Source organism: Alligator mississippiensis, chromosome 4 (genome assembly GCF_030867095.1).
Source record: "Alligator mississippiensis isolate rAllMis1 chromosome 4, rAllMis1, whole genome shotgun sequence".
NCBI lineage: Eukaryota > Metazoa > Chordata > Crocodylia > Alligatoridae > Alligator > Alligator mississippiensis.
This window is the reverse complement of record NC_081827.1, coordinates 114,931,038-114,946,127: the sequence shown is the minus strand read 5'-3', so window position 1 is coordinate 114,946,127 and position 15,090 is coordinate 114,931,038. Positions and strand designations below refer to the sequence as shown.

The window sequence follows — 15,090 nt, the reverse complement described above, 5'->3', positions numbered from 1 at the left end:
GCTTAGTTGCCTACTAAGTGGGGATGAAAAAAAGTGTTATACAAGAAAAGAAATGAAAACTGAGTAAGACCAGGAGACTGACAGAGACTCAAATCTTGGAAAAGTCACTTAATTCTCATTAACTTTTTTCAGACAGAGTAATTAGGTGAACCATAAATTAGCTATAGTTTACCTCATAAACTGTATATTTGTGGATCCTATAGGAAAGTAAAAGCACTATATACGCAGTATTTATGTGTACACTTGTACTTTTATCCCCACAAAATCTCCTGCAGCAGTGTCCATTTTTACCTCTACATTTCCAGAAGCATCAACACCAGCAATCCCATCAACAGGAGAACTGTAGATATCCTGCCATCTGCACCACCCTGAGCCTTTGCCTCTTCAAAATCATAAAAGCAACAAATCAACACTGAAGCATTTTAAATAGCTAGACAAGCCATTTCTACAATATGTTTTAATAGCTTTCATGCATTTCTTCACTTTTTACCCACAGCAAAAATAAATTTAATTTTGAATTTCAAATAATAAAATAACAATTTCTACCAACTGTGGATATTATTTTCCAAATAATTCAGAAAGCCAAAAACTGACTTTCCTGAGTAGGATCATCAAACTCAATGGTGGATACTTGCATGATTACAATGAGGAGGATTTGACCTGTAATACAATTTGAAATACAACAGGATACAGGGACATATGTTAGCTATGTAAAACATATACACCACTGACAGATGTAGTGGGGAGGGGGTTGGGGTGGGAGGAAATGGTGCTTTACTTTCAACTTGGTATGCCCCCACGCCAAGCTCAGCGCATGCCCAGAAGAGCCACATCAGCTTGACCTGGATCACCTAACGTCTGTATAGATCACGTGCTTCAGTGGGGCTTTTTGGCACTTCTATCTAGTAGCTGATCAATCAGTTATTAGATAAATTACTTAAAAGCCCTGCTGAAGCACATGACCTAAACAGACGTTGGATGAGCGGGGTCAAGCTGACGCAACTCTTCTGCTGGGCATGCACTGATCAATCAGCTATTAGACAGAAGCGCCAAAAACCCCACTGAAGTGCACAATCTATACAGATGTTGGGCAAGCCAGGTCAAACTAACACGGCTCCTTTTCTGGTAGTGCTGGCTTTTTTTTGTCCATGTCTGCCAGCAGCCATAGATATCCAAAGCTTTGTAAAGACTTAAAAATGTGCTTAACTTTATACCAGATGCAGTACTACTTCTATGTTTTCAGGATGAGGAGTATAGGAATACATTTTCCAAGTTTCTAGCGTTTGTTTGCTTTATAAGGAATCAAATTTCACACACATATATACCTGATAGAATATAACAATTATTTCCATAATAAGGAACTTTAGGGCCATATTTTGTCACTGGCTCTACAAATTCAATCCCTACTTAGATAGTGGGAGCTAACCGATCATACCTGATGGCAGAATTGGACCCACTGCTCTTAAAAACATTTTAATATAATAGTATACAAAGGTAATTTCATTTATAGCTGGAACAAGGAGGCCATCACATGTTAAGCCTTGGACAAATGCCCTTTATTTCTACTTCAGTCTCAGATCTGGTTATGATAGAGATAAAAAAAAAGAGTTCAAAGTTATACTTCATGCAAGCTCAACAGGAAGCATGAAACATTTCTAAGCGCTAGTCACTCCAGAATGTAATGATATGCAGCTGGAAACTGGGGTAAACTCAAACTCAGAGACATACAAGGAGGTGTGCTTGGTTTTTCCCATTCCCACCAGCTGGCCTATGAACACCTTCTCCAGCCTGGAAACCAAAGTTGGTAGTGTGTGGGGAACAGGACCTCCTATAGGCATACAGTCCACCTATATGCTAGAAATTGCAAGAATCCTCATCTTAGAGTGTCAGCTCTTTAGACAAAGTGCTACATCTCATGTGTTTGTACAGGACTCACCAAATGGAAGCTCTGGGAAAAGATTAGAATGTTTAACCCATTGAACATGGTCCTTAAAATTAGAAACCATGGAAAATTTATGTTGGAGGTACTGCTGAGTAAAACAGCAAGACTTGGATCTGAAAAGAAAGGAGTCTAAAAGAGAACGTGCTTCATCAGTATATGCAGCTGCATTCACTTCTCTTTATAGACATATAATATTAAAAGCCAAAATGATGGACTTCAACTAGCTTTGATTTTTCCAAGTGATCTGCTCTTGACAGCAATAAAATGCCTAATATTGTTGCCCCAAAACTCAAAGGCACATATAGCACTCGGACAAAAACCTGCTTGAATCATTGTAAGAGAGGGGGGAAAAAAGAAATCTTACCTGCTTTTAAAAAAAAGGGAAAAAGATTCTCTTTAGAAAGGAGTTCAATTGCAATAATTACCTAGGCATGTACAGGACTCGTTCTGCCACCACAAACCCCACCCTGAAGAATAGGTTGCTGGCTGGAATAAATGGGAAAACCAGGAACAACAGGCCAACCAAAACTTCTCTGTGCTCCAGTCTCTGCAACAACACAACAAATGTGTGTGAATAACAAAAAAATCCAGCTTTAATCAACATTAAACTGCTCCTTTCTCAGGTTCCTATCCATGGCATGACATTTTAATCTGATTAGATTTATCAACGAGTCACATTTTAAGTAAATGCTATTCCATGCACCTATTCCTTTGAATTTATATATTGTCCATATAAGGCATTTCTGGTATGTCTATAATGCATACAATGGATACCTGTGCAATTCAGACAATGCCCCCTGGTTATATTAGATTTATCAAGGTTTCAGAGGCCAATTTCATTGTACCTGGGTATTTTAAGCTGCCTATTAACTACTTCAACTATTACAATATGTAATTAAAGTAACAAAATACATGTAATAGTGTGAATATGGATAAGGATATATACCCACATATTGTGCACACCAGGGCCAGCCCGTCCTATCCTGTAGAACTTGTGGCCCTGGGGGGCTCCACAGCCAAGAGGCCATGTCTTGTTCACCCCCCACTGCCTGCACCATGTTTAAAGGGCTCGATGCGGGCAGGAAGGAAACTTCTTCCGGCCGAGCGGGGGAGAAACTCCCGGCTCCACTCCTGCCCCAGCCCCAGGCTCGGCCCTGGCCTCAGGGAGGGAACCTGGGTGTCCGCAGCACATGCTGCCCGCCCCTGCAGTGCAGCCCATGAATGTGCAGCCCAGCCCCGACTATTTTATTTCAGTGAGTTTATACCGCGATTAACCGCAATTTTGATTTTTCAATGAATCAAGGGCCCCAAAACTATATCTTGCAGGGGGCCCGAAAAAATTGTGAGCCGGCCCTGGTGCACACACATTCTTACGTCTGTTCTTAAATCTTTACAGCTGAGAACCAACAGCAAAACATTTTGTATAAATGAAATCAACCAAACCTCCACATAAATGTAGTAATTTTATTCCTTAGAAGACGCCATTTAAAATTTAAATTATACTCTCTCATACATTATGGCTATATCCAAATTTAAAACTTAGGCCCACTGCACATCAATATCAATGTTTTTGAGTTTGATGGCTGTTTAACGTTAATTTGCTCTGCAAGGAAAAAATGAAATTGTCATATACAGTTTCCTCAAAACAACTGTGATTTGCAGAGCTGCTCCAAAAATCTCGACATTTTATGAACCATGGTCTCAATCCTTTACAGACACAGGGTAACCCAGTTCCTCCTCTAGCTCAAATCCAAAGAGCTGAATCAGTTTGTGATGTCTGCTTCTGTTCCCTTTTTATCGATGTCTGCTCCATGCTGGGCCAGGCTAACAAGTGTAGCCTTGAAAACACACCTTGCCTTCTCACCCCTGCACTTCATGGGCCAAATGTTAAAAGACTTTAATGTAATTGCCATTAAAGCAGTACTAGTGTGCTCAGAATTACTAATATGTGTGCCTGAGAGTGAGGCAAGCACTGGGCATGTGCCAAAATTGCTATGTTACTATTTTTGGCATCTGACACACATGGGAGAAGAGAATGGGTGGGGTGTGCTTTCACAGTGGTGCTCTGTAGAAGAGTTTGATACCATGTGGACGTGCCCCAAGGATCAAATTTATCTAAACAAACTTTCTTTATTTAAAAACCTGAAAATTTAGGCTTAGTTAGAAGAAACAACAGTATTTAGTTTATTACATTTCCCAGCCAGATAATTGGGCTACCTTTTACCAGGCCAATAATGCCATAGCTGAATCAGTTGGTGAACATGCTGAAATGCAGGAGGATTCATTTTGAGCAGCCTACCTTTCTGACATTTAAAAGCAGATACAAAATTGAATCACTTTATCTTTTTTTGTTTTTCTAATCACTTTGGGTGATCTCTCAACTTTAGTTAGCAAACTTGCTTTATAAAGCTTTAACTGAAGCCATAACTAACACAGTCCAATAAAACCCCTAAGGCAAGCTTCTGCTCTCATTTACACCACCACAACCTGCCTTGGCATTGTACTCAGGTAACAGATATTGGCCAACAGTGTATCTGCAATAGTAGATTGAACCATGTCATTGGTCTAAATATAGACTGGGTATATAACAATGGTAATATATATATTGACTGGGTATATAACAATGGTACTGCACACAAAGATCAGGTATAGACATTATACTTTTACTGGTATAAGTGATTGGAAGCTGCTTTATGCCCATTTCAAAACAAAAGTTCAGCACACAAAACCAGTCTATACCTGAAACAGAACAGAAGTTTGGTGCACAGTCTGGTTTAAAAATGGTAAAACCCAGTTTAAGACTTGCCTCTCCCCCAGCACCCAATCTAAACTACACTGCTTACAGAAAAGCATGCAACTTAGATCGATTTGGCCTTGAATTTTTCAAATCTCTATCTGCTAAGCTGACTGCAATGGCACCCTCTCTCATGTCCTTGAACTCCCATACGTAGCAATGTTGTCAAGCTGTAATAATCATCATATCAAGCACGAGACTTGTTCAGAGAACATCAATCCATCAAGCTGGTGAGGGAAGAGATGTTACGCAAGAACATGGTGATATCCAAAGTTAAAATATTGCTGGTAAAAGCCATCTGTTCAAGACAGACACAAAACACACCAAAAATAAGAAGCATGCCGAATGAAAACAGGGTTGGACCCACAACTTGGTTAGGCTGAAGTGGAAAATCTAAATCCCAGCTCTGTACTGTTATCACAGCACCTTGTGCCTTTAGTCTCCCTGGGAAAGAGTAGCAGAACAATCCTATTAGAAGGGCACAGCACATATGCCCAAGAGGATGGTAACACTAGTGAAGGTATCGTAGCAACTGCTAACTTCTAAAATAAATGCTGTTTGACAGCCGACAATGCACTGTTAAAGGAAATCAGTTGACAACGAATAATCCATTAAGAACTGTTTCCTGAAAGCTTTTACATCTGAAAATCTTAGTCAGTGTTATATGATTTCATCTAAGCTTTCCCTTTACAAGGCAAAACTTGGGGTCAAGACTCCTTTATACTCTTCTACTAAATTGTTCTACTAGGAAATAAGTGAATCAGTCATACCTTTTCATGAGAGGAACTGAAGCACATTTATACTTTTGTTATTTGGCTGGAGAGCTTCAATGTCAATGAAAAAAGAGACAGAAGAAAAAAAGCCCCCAAAAACCCAACAGGGATGCAGCAGAGTAGATGGCTTTAGATGGCTTGATATATCACAACACTAGTTTTTCATTTCTGGAAATGCTGTTTCAAATCCTGAGCCAGGGCCCAAGTTTTGGTGTGAATGGGGCACACTCGAGAAGAGACCACCAAAGCCTTTGAAATAGATGGTGGTCATTTGAAATGTGGTTCCGTTGTAGGGGTTGGATGTAATGTACCCAGCTTTAAAGTAGAGTTACTATCCCTAAGGCATGAACATATACTTATAAACCTAAATGCAAAAGAAAAAGAAAAAAAGTCCATATGCATTATACAGGTAAAGAAGTCGAAAGGCTCTTATGTGCTTCAAGTGATTTCCTGGGCCATTGAAGTAAATGACAAAACTCTCCACAATTTTAGTGGGCTACAGCCTCAGGCACCCATTAACTCTTTTTCTATCAAATGCATTTAGCAGGTACAACTTTCAGGCTCTCTTCATCAGGAGAAGCTGTTATATTTACTGATGAATAAATAAATATAGAGCTGAGAGAGCAGATTCAGAAACCAATATTGTAGATCTTAAGAAATTGATGGCAGAGGGACAGTAGGGTCCCCCAAGGATCTCAGCTGCAACCTATGCTGTGCAACATATTTGTAAATGACCTGGAATCAGGAGGTGAAGTGGTAAGACTGCAGATAACAGAAAATTATTCTGGACAGTCAAATCCAAAGTGGAGGGTGAAGAGTCACAAACAGTGATGGTCTCCAAATTAGTCATTAACATGCAGAGCGGGGAAAAGAAATCTTGAAGTCATAGATAGTCTTTAAAAACATTAGTTCAACATACAGAAGCAATCAAAAAGGCAAATGGAATGCTATGAATCATTAAGAAAGGAACTGAAAACAAATCAGAAAATATCCTCATGCCATTATATAAAGCCATGGTGTGCCCGCATCTTGAATGCTGCATGTAGTTCCAGTTGCTGCTTTTCAGAAAAATATGCATTAAACCTAGAAAAAATACAGAGAAAAGCAAGAAAGACAATTGGGAGTATAGAACATCTTCCATACAAGGAAAGACTGAAGAGATTAGGACTCTTTGGTTTGGAAAACAGTTCACTGAGGGGTGGTAGGATATCTATAAAACCACAAATGATGGGGGGGGAAATAAATAGGGGACTATTTTTCCCTATCTCTCATAACAGAAGAACTAGGAGGATCTGATTAAATTACCAGGCAGCATGTTTAAAAGAAACAAAAAGGAAGTTCATGTTTAAGCAATAAATAATTAACTTATGGAATATATTGCAAAAGGCCATTGTCAAGGCAAACAGTATAACTGAGCTCAAATAGGGTTTAGACCAATTTATGAAGGATATGTCCATCTGAAGCTATTAAACATAACAGTCAGGGATGCAGCCTCAGGCACAGGACAGCCCTAAACCTCTGACCTCTGGCAGCTCAGAGTATATGACAGGGGATGTATCACTCAACACATGCCCCATTTTTATTCTCTTCTAAAACATCCACTACTTGCCACTGCTGGAGACAAGATACTGGACTAGATAGACTTTCACTTTGTCCCAGGATGGCACCCATCACATTCTTACACCTTTGAGTTAACAAAGACTCTAATTTGTTGACAGCAAGCCAGTTTTCTTTAATCAAAGAAATGCTCAGAATGATTGTTCTAAATTAGTATGATTTCCAAATAGTACCACTGGTAGGGTTGGTCTCTCTTATGTTGTAATAAAAAAATTAGCAAAAGAAGGATTTAAAATAAAAGAATCTGCAAAGCTTCACTCACTTAAAATTAAAAGTAGACTGTTCTCCTATAGGGAGAACAGAAATTCCTCACTCTCTCTCTAGCAAAATTGCAGAGAATTCAGCAACTCACTCCAAGACCAAATTATATCAACAGATCAATAAATCAAGAAAACTGCCTTGCTTTGGATTTGAATAAATATGGCAAGTCTTCAGTTCATTCTTGACTCTTATTCATGCATCCCTCAAGACTGTATACAAGTCTTACAAAAAATATTCCAAATTGATGGGCTACCTCAGCTGATTCATCCAAAAGACAGTGCTTTCATGAGCTGCACATATGCTTATAGTGCACAGTATTCATCACATTTCTCAACTGTTTTTGGCTTCACAATTCACTGGGTCAATACTAACTTGTTTGCATCTCATTTCTTCCCATTTTGCCACATTACAAAGTAGTAGGATTTGCAAATGCCTAGCTGCACCTCCTACATATAAGATTAAATTAGAGTCAGATTTGCTAGCCTGCTAAATTCCCTTTAAATGAGTACATAAGCAGTGTTCAGTGCACTTAGGTCAGCCGAAGATTCATCCCTGTTCCTGGGCAGATCTCTGCCAAGCTAAAGCTAGATGAGGTAGCATAGCTACTCCATTTGGCAGCTGTGATGCAAGCAGCAAAGGAAGGCATGTCAGGACAGAAAGGACATGTCCTCAATGCCTGTTCTTCTGCTGCTGTAAACTCTCTGTGCCTTTGCCGACAGCCAGAATCCAAGTAGCCTGTCTGCAATTTTAACTCCCTTTGGGATAAGGCAGCTGGGGACAAAGAATCCACAGCTGTGCTGCTGTAGTTGCTAATACCCACTACTTCCAAGAGAAATGGGGTAAAAAAACCCCACACACACATTTCAGATGCCTAGAAATGGGATGACAAATTCAATCCAGGATATTGACTGGCTTGCAATAATATTAAAAGATCAGGAAATGGGGTACATAGAGAAGGAGAACACACTTAACTGAGATTTCAGCAGAAATTGTTGGCAAAGTAGAACTGCTCAAGCTAGTACTTTGCTAGGGAATGAAACTGAACTACCCCAAGTCTTACAGTAATTATCCCAAGTTCATGGGCTGCCCTAGCTGATTCATCCAAAAGATAGTGTCTTCAGGAGTACCATGCCCTTTGAATATCCAACCTCAGTTCAATAGTTCCCTCATACCTCGTTCCTACAACAACTTGGTTTTCCTTTGGAGATCTCTCTTTCAAGCACTGAAAAAAAACACCAATATTCATCACAGGTAGAAGAAAGGAGATCTGACATTAAGTCACTGAAGGTCAGAAACATGGAGATGCATAGCACTGTTTTACAGTCACCATTCAACTGCTTTAACTGCACTTTAAACTGTTTAGCAGGGTCTGTCCCATTCCTAGCATTCAACAGCAAAGAAAACCTACTTTATTGCTCTTCAGCACTACTAGTATACACACCACAGGTTCTCAGCTGCCCATTAATTTATGAAGAGTCAGTAAAAACAAAAAATTTAAAAATCAGGCTAAGAATACCTATCCATAAAATCCAAAAAAGACTTTAAGCAGCTGCAGCTGATTAAAACTCCATGGGGGGGGAAGCAACTAGATACAGTGTCGAAGCTCCGATGGAGCACAGCACCAGTGGCCTATAACACTGCTGGATTGCAGGTAGGCTTCTTTAGGGGTCTGCGCCAGGACCAGGGGGAAGGAGGTCCAACAGGGGTTGACTGGAAGTTGGGGGGCATAGTGCAGAGTTCAGTCAGGGGCATCAAGGTGTAAGGGTCAGTGAGCAGGGGGCCTCTGGGGGTGGGGTGGGCATCATGGTGTAAAACCATTACTGCAGTCAAACAGGGTTACCAAACCAAGAACATTTTTTATTAAAAACTATTTTTTACTGACAACCAAACTTTTTTACTTTTTTACTGTGGTTGCAGTTAAACCCCTAGATCTGAACCCAACTCTTTTAACTGAGGCCTGGAAGCAGGGCAGAGCCTGGCAGAAGAATTACATCTACATTATATAAAACACTTATCATTAAAATCATGTGTCAGTGAAAGTTTGACTGTCAGTAAAAAAAAAAAAGTCTGCAGAATGTCAGTAAAAAAAGTTTCATTGGATTGGAAACAGTGATACACACAAACGCACACATGCTTGTCACACACCTGAGCAAGAAAGTGATTGCTAGCCTATGAAATCATCACCAGTTGCCTGACCAGGGAGTACTTCACTGGAAGTCTTCAGGATGGATCATACATGATAAGACCTAATCTAATGATATCCATTTTCTGCTTTTAGAAAAGAAAACAAAATTAATGCTACCATAATGTGAACTAGGGCTTGATTTACATAAGGACTCTGCAGTTACAACTCCTACTAAAGTCAGTAGGAGCCATGGATGCTCAGCATCTTTAAAAATCAGGCTCTTTATAATGAACAAAAAAAAGTAAGGCATTTCCAATTCTGAGACCCAGTGCAAGAAGCAGGAATTTAATTTACTGAGACATGGGTTTTTTGGTAGATAGTATCTGTCATTTTTCCATCCATTTATAAACAGGTTTGACACTATACTTGTAGCTAGCTAGAAGATATGTTCAAACTCAGGGTGATTAATCACATCCAAGTCTTCATTATTTGGCTTTCCAGTGGCTTTCTGATTCAATGGATTCACTTGATCTGTCTTAATCCCTAAAACCTCTAATTGCACTTCTTAATGGTCTTCTCTAACAGCATGCAGTAGGGTGGGCATACTTTAAATTAGACATGTCACATTCTGAAGAGGAAAAGGAAAAACAAGTTGGCTCCAGGATTTACAAAAATGTTTGACCTTCATGTTTTTTCTCCTTCCTTTTTCATTCAGAGGCAGTAGGGTGCTGTAGTGCATGAAGAAAGAACAAAGATAAAGCACAATGGCTGGAGCATGCTAGTTTTATATGTGAAGGTAATTTGCTTCTCAAGGGTTTTACCACTCACCAAGTAATAGGAGGAGCATAATAAAAATAATAGGACAGACCTTGGAGCCCAGCTGTGCATCACAAACCAACTGAGAAAAAAAAAAGGGGGGGGGGGGGGGGGAGAAGCACAACAACAACAAAAACAAACTTATCACCATCTCATCTTCCCTTAATTCATTTTATTTAGCACTATGTTTGTACACAACCTGAAGCCCAATGACATCAAGAATGATCTTTTTACTCCCCAACAGACTTCGCAATGCAAGGGTTTTTTCCCCATCAGAGGGTGCTGTAAGAGGATACAGCAGCAGCATCTAAGAGGGAGGAGGCACAGGGGATAAAGCAAAAAAAAAAAAACATACTCCAAAACAACATTTTTAGTGCAAAAAAGCAAAAATGTCAACATTATTTATCTATATGAAAAAAAATCTTATAGGAGATAAGAGCCCATCTTGTGAGGTACTGAGGATATCTGTTTGTCTGAAAACTAACAAAATATTTCAGTTTCAGCTGTACCTACTCAGTAAAGCAGTCCTAACCTGCTTTTTCTTTCAGCTCAAATGATCACGAGGGTGAAAAATAGGTATGCAAAGAAAGTATTTTTGCCAGGTTGACAGTTACTTACAAAAAATGCCTCCTTTTGCTTGCATTTTCTGCTTGACATGCCTAACACCCCAGCAAGGCTTTTATGGTATTTTCCATCAACAGCAAAGATGCTTAGCTGATCAGCTTGCAGTTTTCTATGCTCTTAAAAGTCTGTCAGCAAGACATACAGAGTTCCTGTGAGGAATTTTTCCTTTCTCTGCCTTCAGTTTTAGCTAAGCAGAGTCTTTTAAGGTTTAATTGTTCCCTCCCTGAAGCAAATGTTAACAACAAAAGAGGCATGAAAAACCTCACTGCTAAGTATTAAGAACAGCAGTAGTGACCTTAGCAGCGCTGTCAGGAATTCAAGTGGACCCTCAAGAAAATGAAAGCAGGATTTATTTTAAATGCAGCTTTTATGAAAATGATTGTGGTTTCCAGCTAGCCAGATATATGCAGTCGATAAATAGTCTTCTTCACCTTGCAGAGTCTTTGAAGCATTTGGGAACTGGTATTGTTCTTGGGGGGTTGTGACAAAAGAATTTTGCTAGACATACTCCCAAAAAATGTACTGTTAGTACTAGAGAAAATTTTAAAAGGTAATTGCTCCCTAGAAAGGTCCATAGACAGTGATTTATTAAAGAAATGCCAAACAAGGGAAGTCATGCAGAAGTCTCAGAATTGCAGTCTACTGTAAATAGCATGACAGAAGATACATAGCAAGTTCTAGTGAAAACTATAGAAAAAGCATATATATAAAAAAATCAATCCCTGACTATGACCTTATTAAACATTTAGAGCCAGGGAACACAGTGTGTGGGACTGAGGAATCTGTCAGCTTTGTCTTCCTGTTTATAAACCACTGTATAAAAGGGCATTTCCAGAAAGAAATCACAGGTAAGCACAGATACATTATAATTCAGTATAAAATGTCCTGCCGTATTTAAAGGAGAAATGGCATAGCCAGCTCTACCTTAAATATCTCAAGTAAAAGTTAATGGACAATTGCATATACATACAATGGCATAATCAGAGATGCCAAGTATGTGGGGGCCCGGGGGCTCTGGCCTGCTTCGGAAAGAGGGCTGTGACCTGAAATGCATAAAACTTTCCACTGGCTCATCATTTTAGCACCTCCCAGCAAAAATAAGAGTCAGCGCCTGTGGGCATGATATTTTTCCTTAATTGCATGTAGCATTTATAATCTAAAAAAGATCACACCCTATCCTATGTAGCTATAACATGCAGAACAGTATGACAAATTCACTAACAAACAACCTACAGGCCACTAGAGATTTTTTGGTCTTAAATAAATCACCTTTCTTTTCCAGCTAGGAACAAACATATATATTTTAGCTCTGTCTTTTCAGCATCTCATGACAGTTTCTTCTGCAGACAAGGATAAGGTACAAGAATTAGTAACTTTGGTACAAAAAAAAGTATCTTTGGCAGTGTTAATCATGAGTTTAAAGACAAGATGAGTTCACTGGTAGGGCAGAGGGAATGAAGTCAGTCATGAGACATGCTAAATCCCCCCAGGGTCTTTCAGTTATATGTTTCTGTACTACCACTGTCCACATTCCTTGTGCTCTGAATAACTGCCCTCAACACCTGCCTGAGTTTTCCTTCTACAAAACTCACTAGGTCTAGATCCTATTCAGGGTTTGCACCCAATAATTCTCCAGCATGGAGTGTGGAATCTGATCCATTGTATGCTCTGGACGTTTTACAGCTACAAGTAGATCAGTTGCAATTTAATAGCATTACTAATTAAGCAATGACCTAATAATGCCATGTCGAAAGGCATTTCAAACACTTAAAGGGTTTTCCTTTCAGGCTCACTGAATAATTGTGACATGCCAATAAAAGAGTTGTTGTCTTGACAATACAATAGGAATCATTCTATCCCCAACCCTCTCCCCCACAATTAACTCAGCTGGGAAGTCTAGTACTGTATGCAGTGCTTTTGCTGGTGACCATCTCCAGGACCAGATGGAGGTAAATGACCTGTACCCCGCAATTGTACCCTGCCACTGACTGTCTCAAGTAGGATTTATTTAAAATGGAGCTTTTATGAAAAGGACTGTGCTTTCCAGAAAGTCATATATATATAGTTGATAAATAGCCTTCTCCACCTTGCAGAATCTTTGAAGCATTTGGGAACTGGTATTGTTCCAAAATGGGGTACAATTTGGGAGCAGATGACCTGTCTCCCCTTACTGTCATAGTGAGAATTTAAAACCAGGCCAGTGAATTCAGCATCCCTCCTGTAAGGCTAGGGACAGACATTACACATAAACCAGTTTAAGTGATCAGAAACTGGTTTAAACCTGTAACAAAACAGATTTTCAGTGCACATAAACCAGTTTCAAAATGGCTGAGCCTGGTCTGAGATAAACCTGGCTGAATGTAGTATCACACTTAACTGATTTGGCTCAAACCAATTTATGTAATGTCTGTCCCAGACCCCTTCCTGATTTAAGTTAAATCAGACTCCCCCAGCACGGCAGCAGGCTTTCTGGCTGGGCAGGGCTATATGCTCCACAGCAGGGCTGGCCCCTCCCCTCTGCTCCCTGGCTGGAGCTCAGCAGTCTCTGCAGGCTTCCGCCTGGCTTCTGCTCCCCCCACCGCAACTCTGTGCTAAGCAGGCATTCCCCATCCCTCACAGACACCTCAGCATTAGCTAGCAGGCCACATGCTGGCTACAGTCCATGCTGTGGGAGATGACCAAAGCAAACAGGCTTTTTGGAGCTATGCAACAGGTAGCTTAATGTCCTTCCTTGGAAAAGCTGTTTAAGAGCCATTTGCTCCCCACCTCCCCCTCACCACTCCCTGTTAAGCAAGAATTCCCCCCTCCCCTCTGCCTTGCGGAGAACTTATCTAGGCATTAGCTAGCAGACCACATGCTGAATCAACAGATAGTTGGTAATGTCTCTCTGTTTTCTTAATGGGGCAATAAACAGTGAGATAAGTATGATTAACACTGTTATCAGCTCCCCGCTCCCCTCTTCCCCTGGCTTGCTTGCCTGTCAGTTTGGTGCAGGCAGTAATGTATACAGAAGCAGGGAAGGAGAGTGAAAAACTATCATCAACAGATGCAGGCACTGCACGCCACACCTTGCCTCAGAGTGCTAGTTGAGGGCTATAGGCTGGCAACACTCCTGCACCTTGAGCAGCAAGTGGGGAAAAGCCTGGGACTGCAGGCAGGGTGGGGGTTCAAACCCCTACCTAATCAGAGCCCTGCTGGGGCCTGGCCATGCCCCCCTCAGCTCAGCATTGTGGAAGAGCAGGGAGGGCTGCTCTAGTGCCGCCCTGGCTTCCAGCTTGAGCCACTACAGGCATGTGCCTGAGTTTCCCCAGTCCAGAGAGATTGTCTGTGTGGTTGGAAACTGGTTCAGCCTAGCCAGGTTAGACTAGCTTCAGGCTTTCTGAATGTCTGTCCCTAGCCTAAGTGACCTAACCCTGAAACTGGAAGGTAGAACAGTTCTTTTCTTTGTTGTTAACATTGGGCTTACAACATTTATTCCTGCTTCTGTCCTTTTTCATTGGAAAAAGACAGATTTGTTTCGTAATAGCAGATCTCAAATATCAACAACAGCAGCAGCAAATATCAAATTGGGACAGAAGTTAGATAGGCTTTGGCCACAAAATACCCTGAGAAAGAATCAGATACAGCCTATACCAAATATCAGATAAAAACATAACTTTTGTTCAACTCCATTATGTACATGAAAATAGTCAGTTAGGGGACTTATACACGTGCAGTGAGGCTTCTCTGACGATCTGTAATTACAGCGTGTCAGAGCAGATTTAATTAATCTCCAGTGCTCCAGCAGACTCCAGTGTCACATGTATTAGCATCTCCACACTGAAAAATGGCAGCAGGGGCACTTTAACTAAAGTTTGTTCAACAAGCTTTAAAGCGCCCCTACCGCCATTTTTTTAGCACGGGGACACTGATACACATCAAATTTTGGGCACTTTAATTAGAGTGGCTCTCAGAGCTGCTCTAATTAAAGCACTCCCCCCCACACACGTACTTCCACAGGACATGTATAAATGCCCATGGAGAGGGAAAGGACAGCAGACCTGTGGAACAAAGAGAAACTTTCAGAAACAGCTGTAGACCAAGTAAACAGCAGCTGAAATAGATATATATATTTTTTAGATATGGATAACTAAGTATT

The 15,090-nt window shown here is 40.5% G+C and overlaps 1 protein-coding gene across 5 annotated transcripts in view; it reads right to left on the bottom strand.

Annotated features, from left to right (window-relative positions):
* TMTC1 (transmembrane O-mannosyltransferase targeting cadherins 1) overlaps positions 1-15,090 on the bottom strand; it is a 261,037-nt gene that overhangs the window by 116,431 nt on the left and 129,516 nt on the right. For 4 of the 5 annotated variants that reach the window (XM_059726488.1, XM_014609054.3, XM_059726487.1 and 1 more), the window contains one exon: positions 2,368-2,489. The exons of the other annotated variant lie outside the window; for it this stretch is intronic. In XM_059726488.1, coding sequence (XP_059582471.1) covers positions 2,368-2,489 — 122 coding nt within the window. The remainder of the gene's footprint in view (positions 1-2,367; positions 2,490-15,090) is intronic. 5 annotated transcript variants of the gene reach the window in all.